The sequence below is a fragment of the Ictidomys tridecemlineatus genome, chromosome X (genome assembly GCF_052094955.1).
Source record: "Ictidomys tridecemlineatus isolate mIctTri1 chromosome X, mIctTri1.hap1, whole genome shotgun sequence".
NCBI classification, from domain to species: domain Eukaryota; kingdom Metazoa; phylum Chordata; class Mammalia; order Rodentia; family Sciuridae; genus Ictidomys; species Ictidomys tridecemlineatus.
In genome coordinates, this window is record NC_135493.1 from 689567 (window position 1) to 702769 (window position 13203).

The following is a 13203-nucleotide window of genomic DNA, read 5'->3' on the forward strand; positions in this document are numbered from 1 at the left end:
TCTCCATTTGATTACACTTGTATTTTAAATAGATTAATTTTAAAGGTAATCTTAAAAATAACAGGGGCTGGGGTTGTGGCTCAGTAGTAGAGTGCTTGCCTAGCATGTGTGACATGCTGGGTTCGATTCTCAGCACCACATACAAATAAATAAAAAAATTCATCAACTAATAAAAATATTTTAAAAAATAACATACATTCAGGCGGGCGTGGTGGTGCACCCCTGTAATTCCAGCAGCTCAGGAGGCTGAGGCAGGAGGATCACAAGTGCAAAGCCAGCCTCAGCAAAATCTAGGTGCTAAGCAACTCAGTGAAACCCTGTATCTAAGTAAAATGCAAAATAGGAATGAGGATGTGGCTCAGTGGCTAAGTATTCCTGGGTTCAATCCCCAGTACCAAAAAAAAACCACATTCGAATACATTATACACCAAATTTGAAACCACCAACTCTCCACCCAGTGCTGCATGCAGCTGCTTCTGGCAAGCATATTCATTACAAGCACATCAGAGTCAGCTAAATGCCAGGCAAATCATAGTGGCATCTTCTTAGTGTGTACACTTGTCACATTGTTAAAAAAAAAAAAGTATCAAATCACAGGAATGCCTTCTGAATCTATCCCATCACTGATATAGGGTAGAAAAAGGACAAAAATTGGCCAGAGGCAGGAAGAGGGCCAAGCAATGAAGCTGAAAGTAACAAGTACTGGCCCCCAACAGATCTGTTTTCCCCCACTCCTTTTCCCTGGGATAATGACAGTAAAGAAAGCCAAGGCCTATTTTTTCTTCTATTTGGCTCAGGGTCTCTGTTCTAGTGACTAAGTCTTTGATCCACTTTGAGTTGATTTTTGTGCAGGGTGAGAGATAGAGGTTTGATTTCATTTTGCTACATATGGATTTCCAGTTTCCCCAGCACCATTTATTGAAGAGGCTATCTTTTCTCCAGTGCATATTTTTGGTGCCCTTGTCTAGTGTGAGATAAGTGTATATATGTGGGTTTGTCTCCGTGTCCTCTATTCTGTACCACTGGTCTACAAGTCTATTTTGGTGCCAATACCATGCCGTTTTTGTTACTATAGCTCTGTAGTATAGTTTAAGGTCTGGTATAGTGATGCCACCTGCTTCACTCTTCCTGCTAATGATGGCTTTAGCTATTCTGGATCTTTTATTTTTCCAAATTAGTTTCATGATTGCTTTTTCTATTTCTGTGAACAATGTCATTGGGATTTTAATAGGAATTGCATTAAATCTGTACATTGCTTTTGGTAGTATGGCCATTTTGACAATATTAATTCTGCGTATCAAGAAGCAAGGTGGATCTTTCCATCTTCTGAGGTTTTCATCAATTTCTTTCTTTATTGTTCTGTAGTTTTCATTGTAGAGGTCTTTTACCTCTTTTGTTAGATTGATTCCCAGGTATTTTTTTGGAGGCTTATCATGAATGGAGTAGTTTTCCTAGTTTTTTAAAGGTTATCATGAATGGAGTAGTTTTCCTAATTGCTCTTTCAGTGTATTCATCACTGATGTCTAAGAATACATCTGAATTATGGGTGTTGATTTTAATGAATAAAGAAAATATGGTATATATACTCAATGGAATATTACTCAGCTTTAAAGAAGAGTAAAATTATGGCATTTTCCAGTAAATGGTTGAAGTTGGAGAATATCATGCTAAGCAAAATAAGCCAATCCCATAAAACCAAAGGCCAAATGTTTTCTCTAGTATGCGGATACTAATTCACAATAAGGTGGAGGGCCCTAGGGAAGAATAGTGTTACCTTAGATTAGGTAGAAGGAAGTGATGGGAGGGGAGGGGTAGGGAGGGGATGTGACGATAGGAAAGATAGTAGAATGAAACAGACATTATTACTGTATGTATGTGTGACTGCATGAATAATATGATTCTACAACATGTACACTCAGAAAAATGAGAAATTATATCCTATCTATGTATGATATATCAAAATGCATAAATGCATTCTACTGTCATGTATAATTAATTAAAACAAATTTTTAAAAATTTTAAAAAGAAAGAAAGCCAAGGGCCTGGGAACAGAAAGAATGCCCCAGAAGCAGTATTACCTGATTGGCGAGAGGGAGTATTTGTCTGGTGGCTATACCCTAGACTATAACACCAGCAGCATTCTTCCACTCCTATCTACCACCAAGAAGAACTTAAATTATTCCTACCCTCCACATAATGGCAAAAGCAGGTGATATCCCTGAAGGAATATGAGCTGACAGAAGACAAATGAAAGTGTGATAAACTTCACTACAATAATATAAAGACAACAAACTCAACAATCTATCACATTAAACAAACAAATACTCAAAGAAACATACAGTAAGTATTTAAAAACACCTTAAAGAGAAAAGAAAGGATATTGGTCAATACAAAGAAGGAGCAAATAGTTGTTAAGAACGATCCAAAACTACAAGTTACAGCTGGGTACGGTGGCATATGCCTGTAATCCCAGCAGCTCGGGAGGCTGAGGCAGGAGGATCTCAAGTTCAAAACCAGCCTTAGCAACTTAGTGAGGCCCTAAGCAACTTAGTGAAACCCTGTGTCTAAATAAAAGTACAAAAAAAAAAAAAAAGGCTGGGAATGTGGCTCAGTGGTTTAAGTACCCCCGGGGTTAAATTCCTGGTAACAACAATAATAATTAAAAAAATACAAGGTACAAAAACATAAGAGATGAAATAAAGAAAACAAAGTCAGGTGCAATGGCATAGGCTGGTCATCTCAGTGACTTGGGAGGCTGAGGCAAGAGGATCACAAGACTGAGGCCAGCCTCGGCAACTTAGTGAGACTGTCTCAAATTTTTTAAAAAAGGGCTAGGGATGTAGCTCAGTGATAAGTGCCCCTGGGTTCAATTGCCAGTATCAAAAAAAGAACACATGGATATCCATCTAGTTGCCAAAAAACAAATGACAAAGACAGTAAAAAAAAAAAAAAAAAAAAGAAATAATAAAGAGAAATGGATGGCAGAATTACAAGTGTTCAACATCCATAAACAAGATACCCCAGGAGAAAGGAAAAAATTTACAGAGAAGAAAGATGATAACCACAAAATCTCCAAGATGTAAGATTGATTAAAGGCCTCAGATTCACATATCAAAAAGGAGATTTTCATACCTAAATTAATTCTGGGTATATAGCCAAAGGAAATGATGCATGCCCATGTTTATTGCAGGACTGTTTACAATAGCCAAGATATGAAATAACCAACAGGTGAAAGGGTAGAGAAAATGTGGTATGACAGTGGAATATTATTCTGCCATGAAAAAAGAATGAAATCTTTTTACCTCTGCCAATTTGATGGACTTGGAAGACATTATATAAGTGAAATAAGCCACACATAGAAAGACAAATATTGAGCTAGGGTTGTGGCTCAGTGGCAGAGCACTTGCCTGGCACATGCGAGGCCCTGGGTTCAATCCTCAGCACCACATAAAAATAAATAAAATAAATGTATAGAGTCCAACTACAACTAAAAAATAAATATTAAAAAAAGACAAATATCACATGTTGTCTAACATTTGGGGAATCTAAAAAAATTGATCACAAAGAAGAAAAGAACAAAATAGTGATTACTACAAGTGAGGAAGGGAAATAGAAGGAGGATAGATAAAGGGCATCAAAATACAGTTACACAGGAGGCATAAATTCTAGTGGTTTATATCACAGTAGAGTGACTATAGTTTAAAACAATTTATTTTACATTTTACAAAAAACTAGAAGAGAGGAGCTTTAAGCTCCAAATAAAGACATGATAAGGAGATGCAAATGCTAATTACATTGATTTGATCATTACACATTATATACATATATTGAAATATCACACTGTACTGTATAAATAATGTCAACTATTAGTTAAAAAGACAAAATCAAATTAGAGGGAAAAAAGCTAAGCATTGTGGCTTATATCTATGAACCCAGTGACTGAGGAGGTTGGGGCAGGAGGATCACAAGTCTGAGGCCAACCTTAACAACTTAGGCAGACCTTACCTCAAAATAAAAAAACTAAAAAGGGCTAGTGATATAGCTTCATGGTAGAGCAACCTTGAGCTTGATCCCTATTATTGTTTAAAAAGTAAGTCTGGGGGCTGGGATTGTGGATCAGTGGTAGAGTGTTCGCCTAGCATGTGTGAGGAACTGGGTTCAATTCCCATTACCACATATAAAAAAATAAAATAAAGGTCCACTGACGACTAAAAATATTTTTTGAAAAAAGTTTGGGGCTGGGGTTGTGGCTCAGTGGCAGAGCGCTCGCCTAGCACGTGAGACATTCAATCCTCAGCACCACATAAAAATAAATCAATAAAATGAAGGTATAAAAAAAGTTTGAAGAATAGTCAATGAAAACAGGAGATTATACATAGAGAATTATGAAATATTAAAAACTTTAAACAGCTTGAAGATAAAATTAAATTACAGACTGCAAGAAACGATTTATAATAAATATAAAGAAAAGGTTTAGCATTCAAACTCCATATAGATCATGCACAAAAACAGAACTGCTATGCAGCTGATATCACGGGGGTGAGATAAATTCCAGAAAAAAATAAAAAGGGAAATAACCAGAAAAGACTCTGAGTTGAGCGAAGGTAGTAGTGTCAATGAGAACAGGTGCACATTCCAACTGCAAACCTGAGCCCAGTTCACAGATGAAATTTAAGAACCTGGAACTAGATTCAAGTGGTCTGAAACTGGTATCAACTCATAGCTCCTGACAAAAGCAAAAACTTCCATGTATAAAGGCAAAGTAGACAGGCATCCATAATTACAGGAAACTAACAAATGTCAACTAGTTTAAGAAAATATCCACAAAAAGACAAACTATACTGAAATAACAAAAAAAAATAGTTGATTTTTAAAGTAACCAAAAGACAAATTATCTAAAAAGGCTAGCATTAAAAACAACCACCATGTTATTTACAAGAATATGTTTAGAGGGGCTGGAGTTGTGGCTCAGTGGTAGTGTGCTCGCCTAGCATGTGCAAGGCCCTAGGTTCAATACTTAGCACCACATAAAAATAGATAAATAAAATTATTGTGTCTAACTAAAACTAAAAAATAAATATTAAAAAAGAATACATTTAGATAAAATAAATAGGTTGAAAGAAATTAGAAAAAGACACACCAACAGTGAACAAAAAAAAAAATCAGACTCTGATACTATTAAGCATTATTATATATAGGATTAAAACCAAGAAGACCTAATACTCCTCAAATGCCATGTATCTAATAGAGTAAAAAATACAAAAAGAGACACAAAGTGTTTGGTGTAAGATGAACAGCTGGCAGCAAACCAGCATTCCCACTTCTATCCACTCCCAATAGCAAGAGAAAATATACAAATCCTCTTTTGGAAGACAGCAGAGACTAACTGAGGTGATAGGAAGTATGGGGCTAACTCTTGCTAAGAAAGAAACTTTGAGAAATTAACTGATTTTGTGCAGACAGTTTTGCCAAATAGTACATGCGGGGAGGCATTTATTTTTATAGAAATATGCCAGCTTAGAGCTGGGGTTGTAGCTCAGTGGTAGAAATGCTCGCCTCACATATGGGAGGCCCTGGGTTCAATCCTCAGCACCACATAAATAAAAATAAAGATATTGTGTCCGTCTACAACTAAAAAAAAATTAAGAAAATAAATATGCCAACTTACTAATAAATGAAAAAGAAACAGTAGAACATCATCATTTTGCAATTCAAAATTAATGGGCCTAGTCATTAAGCATCATAAAAGGAAGACAAAGGATATCTCTGCCTCTTCACGAAAGAATACACAAACCTAAGAAGAGGTACTGTTCAAAAAAAACCAAAAATCAAGTCTGAATGTGATCAAGACAATCCACCTATTTTTATTTATTTTATTTGTCTGTTTGTTTACTGACAGGAGTATGTAAATGACAATTTATTTAGTTGAAAATCCTCTCGTACTTTCTAGACTGTAAAATTGCTTTTAAAAAAGTCCAATTTTGGTTTACCATGTAACAATTTTTGAGCAGCTACTGATTCAATAGTAGAACAACACCATCAGGAAAGAATTAGAGAAATCACAGGGTGGGGTCTCTATTTTTGAAGTCTGAAGATTCTAAAAACTCCTAATTAAAGTCACATGAAAGAAAAGATAGTCTATATTCCAACAATTTACTATTTCTATCTCCTAGTGACAAAGAAACATTTAAATATATATTTCAAACTATAGATCCACCATTTTATAGTAAACATGAGACAAAGAAACGGTCTTGAAAATCACATAATTGCTTTGAAATTTAGCGACCCATGTTTAATAACCCATGGATTATAGCATCTCCATGTAAAATATATAACAAAGCTTTTTGAAGAAAATACAGTAAGTTATCTTTATGAATTAGGGATAAGCAAACAATTCCTAAACAAGATACGAAAACCAAAAAGCATTAAAAAAAAAAGATTGTTAAACCAGACTATATTAACATTAAGTGATACTAAGCCAATAGTAAGCCATAATATATTTACTTACAAAAAAAAAATTCAGGACTGGAGATGTAGCTTAGTTGGTAGAGTGCTTGCTTCGCATGCACAAGGCCCTGGGGTTCAATCCCCAGAACCACACAAAAATATAAAATAAAAATAAATTGGAATCCTCCCACACACTAAACATAAAAAAAAAAATTTCTAAGGGATTAAGACTCATATATTTGGAGCTGGGGTGGGGGCTGGGGCTCAGTGGAAGCCCACTTGCCTGGCATGTGTGAGGCACTGGGTTCGATTCTCAGCACCGCATAAAAATAAAATAGGGCTGGGGATGTGGCTCAAGTGGTAGCGCACTCACCTAGCATGCACGCGGCGCTGGGTTTGATCCTCAGCACCACATAAAAGAAAAAAAAATAAAAAATGTTGTGTCCACCGAAAACTAAAAAATAAATATTAAAAAAATTTCTCTCTCTAAACAAATAAACAAATAAATAAAATAAAGGTCTGTCGACAACTTAAAGAAAAAAGACTCATATATTTAATTGTCTATTTAACATTTCCACTTGGATGTCCAAAAGAATCTCTGAACTTCAGAGCTCCCCAACAAACCTATTCCATCCAATCTTCCCCATGCCCCCATCCCAGATGGCTAGGCCTCAAGGCACATTTTCCTATCTAAACTCCCTATTGGTGATCCCTAATCCAATGGCTTCATTTTATTATCACAAAAAGCTGTACATGTACATGTTGAAATATTAAAGAATAAAAATAAGAAAAACACCACATTCTTACCATCCAGAGATTATCCCTGATAATACATCTTTAATGAAGATCATTATATGTATTTCTATTAATTATACTTTTGCCAATATGAGAGCATACTATTCTTAATATTTCCTACTCTGGATTTTGTTAACATTTTTCATCTTTCCATGTCTATGATTTTTCATCTCATGTAATACCCACCCCATATTCAAATTTCTCTAATTATCAAATGAGAAACTTTAATTCCAGCAACTCAAGAAGCTGAGGCAGGAGGACCGCGAATTCAAAGCCAGCTTCAGCAACTTAGATAGTCTCTGAGGAACTGAGCAAAACCCTGTCTCTAAATAAAATATTTAAAAAGGCTGGAAAGGGCTGGGGATGTAGCTCAAGCAGTAGCGCGCTCGACTGGCATGCATGGGGCGCTGGGTTCGATCCTCAGCACCACATTAAAAAAAAAAAAAAAGATGTTGTGTCCACTGAAAACTAAAAAACAAATATTAAAAATTCTCTCTCTCTGTATCTCTCTCTCTCTCTCTCTCTCTCAAAAAAAAAAGGCTGGGGAGGGTTGGGGTTGTGGCTCAGTGGTAGAACACTCACATAGCATGTTCAAGGCCCTGGGTTTGATCCTCAGCACCACATTAAAAAAAAACAAATAAAATAAAGGTATTGTGTCCATCTACAACTAAAAAATAAATATTTTTTTAAAAGGGCTGGGGATATGGCTCAACAGTTAAGCACCCCTGGGCTCAATCCCTGGTACAAAATAATAATAATAATAATAACAAAAAAATAAAAATAAAAACAAAATTGTGTTGCTTATGCCCAAACTACTCTTTCTTGCTCTAGTCTGTCTTTAAACTCATAACCAACCTTTGAAATTCTATAGCAATCTAGTTCTCTTGGAACTTCCCCTGAAACTCCTTGCTCTTTTCCTTCCCCAATGCTAATTCACTGTATTGTACCAAAGCATCTCTACTGTTCTACGTTATGTACTTTAAATTTAAGAATTCATCAATCCCCCCCAAGATGTATCCATGTTAAAAGTTGGTATCAGACTTTACTTCACCCAAAATTGTTATCTAGCACATGGTTAGAATTTCCTAAGTATTTAACTGACAGAAGCATTCTGGGACATAAACATAGCAAATATCCACAAATATTTATTACAAGGAATTGACTTTATGAGCTATATAAAAGGATATGGAGAAATAAGAGTTGAGAGTAAGGATTTCTTTGACTACATCTATTAATTATGTCTTATTGGGAAAGTGGGTCTGTAGGTCTTTCATCTCATTAGCAAAATTAGAAGAATGAACTATACATCTAAGATGTTATAATCTTAGATTCTTTGGAATAAGATCTTTAATATTCATTCCATGGTTTTTGAAATTATCTTTAGACTGGCAATACTAAATGTTTGTAAGGATGTGGAACAACTAGAATTCTTATACATTGAGTTTTGGCAGTTTCTCATAAAATTGAACCTAAACTTCAGCAACTGTACCCCTAGTATTTACCCAGGGGAAATGAAAGTATATGTCCACATAAACACTTAAAGCCAAAAAGGAAAATAATTGAAATATCCATTAATATTAAAATAGATAAAAATATACTAAAGTCATAGTATACCTATACACAATGGAATGGAATTCAGCACTAAAAAGGAACTAATTTACTGATACACACAATAGCATGAATGACTCTTTAAAGCATTACACTAAGTGTAAGAAGGTTGACACAAAACTATATGCTTCTACTCATATGAAGTTCAAACAGATAACAAAAGGTTGCTGGGGAGGGAACAAATGGAAAGGGTTTAGAGGGAACTTCCTGGGGTAATGAAAGATATTGATCTGGACAAGAGAATCAATTCTGGGCAGAATCGGATATATTTGTCAAAATTTATCAAACTGAACACTTGACAAGACATTTCATTATATATAAAGTATATCTCGATGTTTTAAAAGTTCAAGTCATGGGCTGAGCTTGTGGCTCAGTGGTAGAGTGCTCGCCTAACATGCATGAGGCACTGGGCTAGATTCTCAGCACCACACAAAAATAAAAGAAACATATTGTATCCACCTAAAACTAAAAAATAAATATTAAAAAAAAGTTCAAGTCATGTAAAATTTTTTAAAACTTAGAAATTTTTATACTTACCTTCTTTTCTTTTGAGCAAGGTTGAGTTCCATAAACTTATACTTTTGGTATTGTTCATCCAGCTTCTTTAGTACTGTATCTGCAGTCTCATTCCCAGGCTGTTTCATGAAGGAGTCTACATCTTCCTTTAAGATCAAAAATAACATGAAAATTTTAGAATTTATACTACTTAATCTGAGTTTTTGACAACCTTGTTTTTAAAATATTAAAAAAAAAGTTTATCCCAAAGTTTTGTTGTTAACTAAAAGAGTAATTATTAAAAGACAAAGACTAGTGGCCAGGTTGTGGCTCAGTAGTATAGCACTTGCCTAGCATGCATGAGGCACTGGGTTCCATCCCTAGCACCACATAAAAGTAAGAACAAATAAAATTAAATTAAATTAAATTTAAAAAAATACAGATAAAGAACAGCCAGGCACAGTGGCACATGCCTGTGGCACAGCCCAATACCTGGGGAGGCTAAGGCAGGGGAACCACAAGTTCAAAGTCAGCCTCAGTAACTTAGTGAGACCCTAAGCAACTTAGTGAGACCCTGTCTCTAAATAAAACATTTAAAAAGCCAGGCACAGTGGCACACGCCTGTAATCCCAGTGGCTGAAGAGGCTGAAGCAGGAGGATCACGTTCAAAGCCAGCCTCAGCAATGGTGAGACGCTAGGCAACTCAGTGAGACTCTGTCTCTAAATAAAATACAAAATAGGGCTGGGGGTGTGGCTCAGTGGCCCAGTTCCCCTGGGTTCAATCCCTGGTATCACCCCCCAAAAATTTAAAAATATGATGGCAGCAGCTCAGGAGGCTGAGGCAGGAGGATCGTGAGTTCAAAGCCAGACTCAGTAATGGCGATGCACTAAGCAACTCAGTGAGACTCTGTCTCTAAATAAAATATAAAATGGGGCTGTGGATGTGGCTCAGTGGTTGAATGCTCCTGAATTCGATCACCAGTACCAAAAAAAGAAAACAATATGCTGGGAATGTGACTCAGTGGTTGAGTGCTCCTGGGTTCAATTCCTGTTGGTACCAAATAAAATTAAATATCACTTTTTAGACAGTACACATACATTATGAAGCCAATTTATTATTCTTTCACAATTCTATTTTATTCATTTTCATTATTTATTTTTTGTGCCTGAAGATTGAACCCAGAGGGCTTTACCACTGAGCAATATCCCCAGCCCTTTATATTGTTTATTTTGAGACAGTCTCACTAAGTTGCCTAAGGGCCTCACTTAGTCACTGAGACTGGCCTCAAACTTGTAATCCTCCTTCTGTAGCCTCCCAAATCACTGGGATTACAGGTGTGCACCAGTGTATCTAGACCTATTTAATTTTCATTTACAAACGGGGGGGGGGGGGGGGGGAATGATGACCTTTCCTGTTTCATGCATTTCCCATGTGGCCCTAGTAGTAAATATAAAATTTACCAGCAACCAAACATATTGCTTATTCATAGACACTAATCTCAATATGATTCAACAGGTTGCATTCCAAAATTATCAATTTTCCTATTTATTTTTAATTCAACATGTTCTGCCATAGAAAGCATGTTAAATATGATCATTAGGTTTCCAAGGCAAACTGCAAATGCTTCCTTAAGTATCAAGAAGTTCAAATAAAATAAAATTGTTTGGAAATGAATAATTAAGAAAAAGAAAAACAGTAATACCAATGCTAAATTTCTTCAAAAAATATATACCTGGTCTTTGGGGGAAAAAAGCTAGTTAATTAGATAAGGATCAGAAGCTACATGAAAATACATGGAGGGGCTGGGGCTGTAGCTCAGCGGCAGAGCACTCCACTAGCATGTGTTAACTTTAGTTAATTATAAGAAACTTCAATTATCTTATGATTTCTGTGACCTTTACATCATTATTCATATTTATGCTTATTAGCTATCAAGGAACATTTTAGCTCAAAGAAGTCCATGAAGAAAATGAAAAACACAACAAGGGACTTAACTATGATGCCACCAAGGAGAATTCAGCGAGGAGAATTGCAGCAGCCTAAGACGTGGATAAGACACAGGGGAATAAACTTAACCAAGAAGATAAAATGCTTCTACAATGAAAATTAAAGAACACTGAAGGAAGACATTAGAGAAGACCTCAGAAGATGATAAGACCTCCCCATGCTCTTGGATAGGTAGAATTAATATTGTTAAAATGGCCATACTACCAAAATCATCACACAGATTCACTGCATTCCCCATCAAAATACCAATGACATTCTTCACAGAACTAGAAAAAAAAAAACAGTTCTAAAATTCATTTGGAAGAATAAAAGAACCAGAACAGCCAAAGCAATTCTAAGCCAAAAGAGCAATGCTGGAGCCATCACAATACCTGACTTCAAATTATACTACAGAGCTATAGTAACAAAACCTTCATGGTACTGGAAACAAAATAGGAGACACAGAGACAAACTCACATACTTATAGTCATCTAATACTTGACAAATGTGCCAAAAACATACACTGGAAGAAGGACAGACTTTTTAACACATAGTGCTGGGAAAACTGGTTATCCATATGTAGAATGAAACTGTATCCATATCCCTCACCCTGCACAAAAATCAACTCAAAGTGGATCAAAGACCTAGAATATAGACCATAAATATTGCAATTTCTAGGAAAAAAAATAGGGTCAGCACTTCAACATACTGGTGTAGGCGAACTTCTTCACCAAAACTCCTAAAGAGCAAGAAATAAAACCAAGGGCTGGGGATGTGGCTCAAGCGGTAGCGCGCTCGCCTGGCATGCGTGTGGCCCGGGTTGGATCCTCAGCACCACATACAAACAAAGATGTTGTGTCTGCCGAAAACTAAAAAATAAATATTAAAAATTCTCTCTCTGTCTCTCTGCCTCCCAAGAAAAAGAAAAATAATGATGTGTCCACCGAAAAGTAAAATCTCTCTCTCTCTCTTTAAAAAAAAAAAAAGAAATAAAACCAAGAATTACCAAGTGGGATGAATCTCACATTAAAAAGCAAAAGAAACAAATAAGAGCATAAAGAGAGAGCCTAGAGAATGGCAAAAAAAAATCTTTCCTAGCTACTCTTCTGAAAGAGAATTATTAGCCAGAATATATAAAGAACTGAAAAATCACCAAATATATAAATAACCCGATCAACAAATGGGTAAAATGACCTCAACGGACATTGCTCAAAAGAAGAAATATAAATAGTCAACAAATATATGAAAAACTGTTCAACACCTCAGTAATCAGGAAGATGCAAATCAAAACCACATTGAGGGAGCTAAAGTTGTGTCTCAGTGGTAGAACAATTGCCTAGCACAGTGAGGCCCTGGGTTCAATTCTTAACACCATATATAAATAAATAAATAAATAAATAAATAAATAAATAAATAAATAAATAAATAAATAAAGGTATTGTGTCCATCTACAATGAAAAATATTTTTTTTAAAAAACAAGTACATTGACATTTTATATCATTCCAGTTAGAATGGCAATCATCAAAAATAGAAATAATTTCTGACAAGGATACGCCATGTGCATGTATGAATATATCACAATGAATTTCACTTTTATGTATAGCTACAATGCACCAATCAAAAACAACAATAAATAGACAACTCAGAGAGTAAAGGAAGGGGATCAAGGGGAAGGAGAAGGGGACAGAAAGGGGAAGTACTGAGGACTTAAATGGAGCAAATTATCTTATATGCATTTGTGAATATATAAAAATGAACCCCACTATAATGCACAACTAGAATGAACTAATAAAAAGATTTTTAAAAAGAGACAGGGATTGCCTAGTTTGAATACTGGCTTTACCACATACTAGATATGCTGACCCCTCCT

At 35.6% G+C, this 13203-nt stretch overlaps 1 protein-coding gene across 2 annotated transcripts in view; it reads right to left on the reverse strand.

Annotated features, from left to right (window-relative positions):
- Positions 1-13203, reverse strand: part of Vbp1 (VHL binding protein 1) — a 34380-nt gene that overhangs the window by 18297 nt on the left and 2880 nt on the right. For both annotated transcript variants that reach the window (XM_021721251.3, XM_005342016.5), the window contains exon 2: positions 9388-9512. In XM_021721251.3, coding sequence (XP_021576926.2) covers positions 9388-9512 — 125 coding nt within the window. The remainder of the gene's footprint in view (positions 1-9387; positions 9513-13203) is intronic.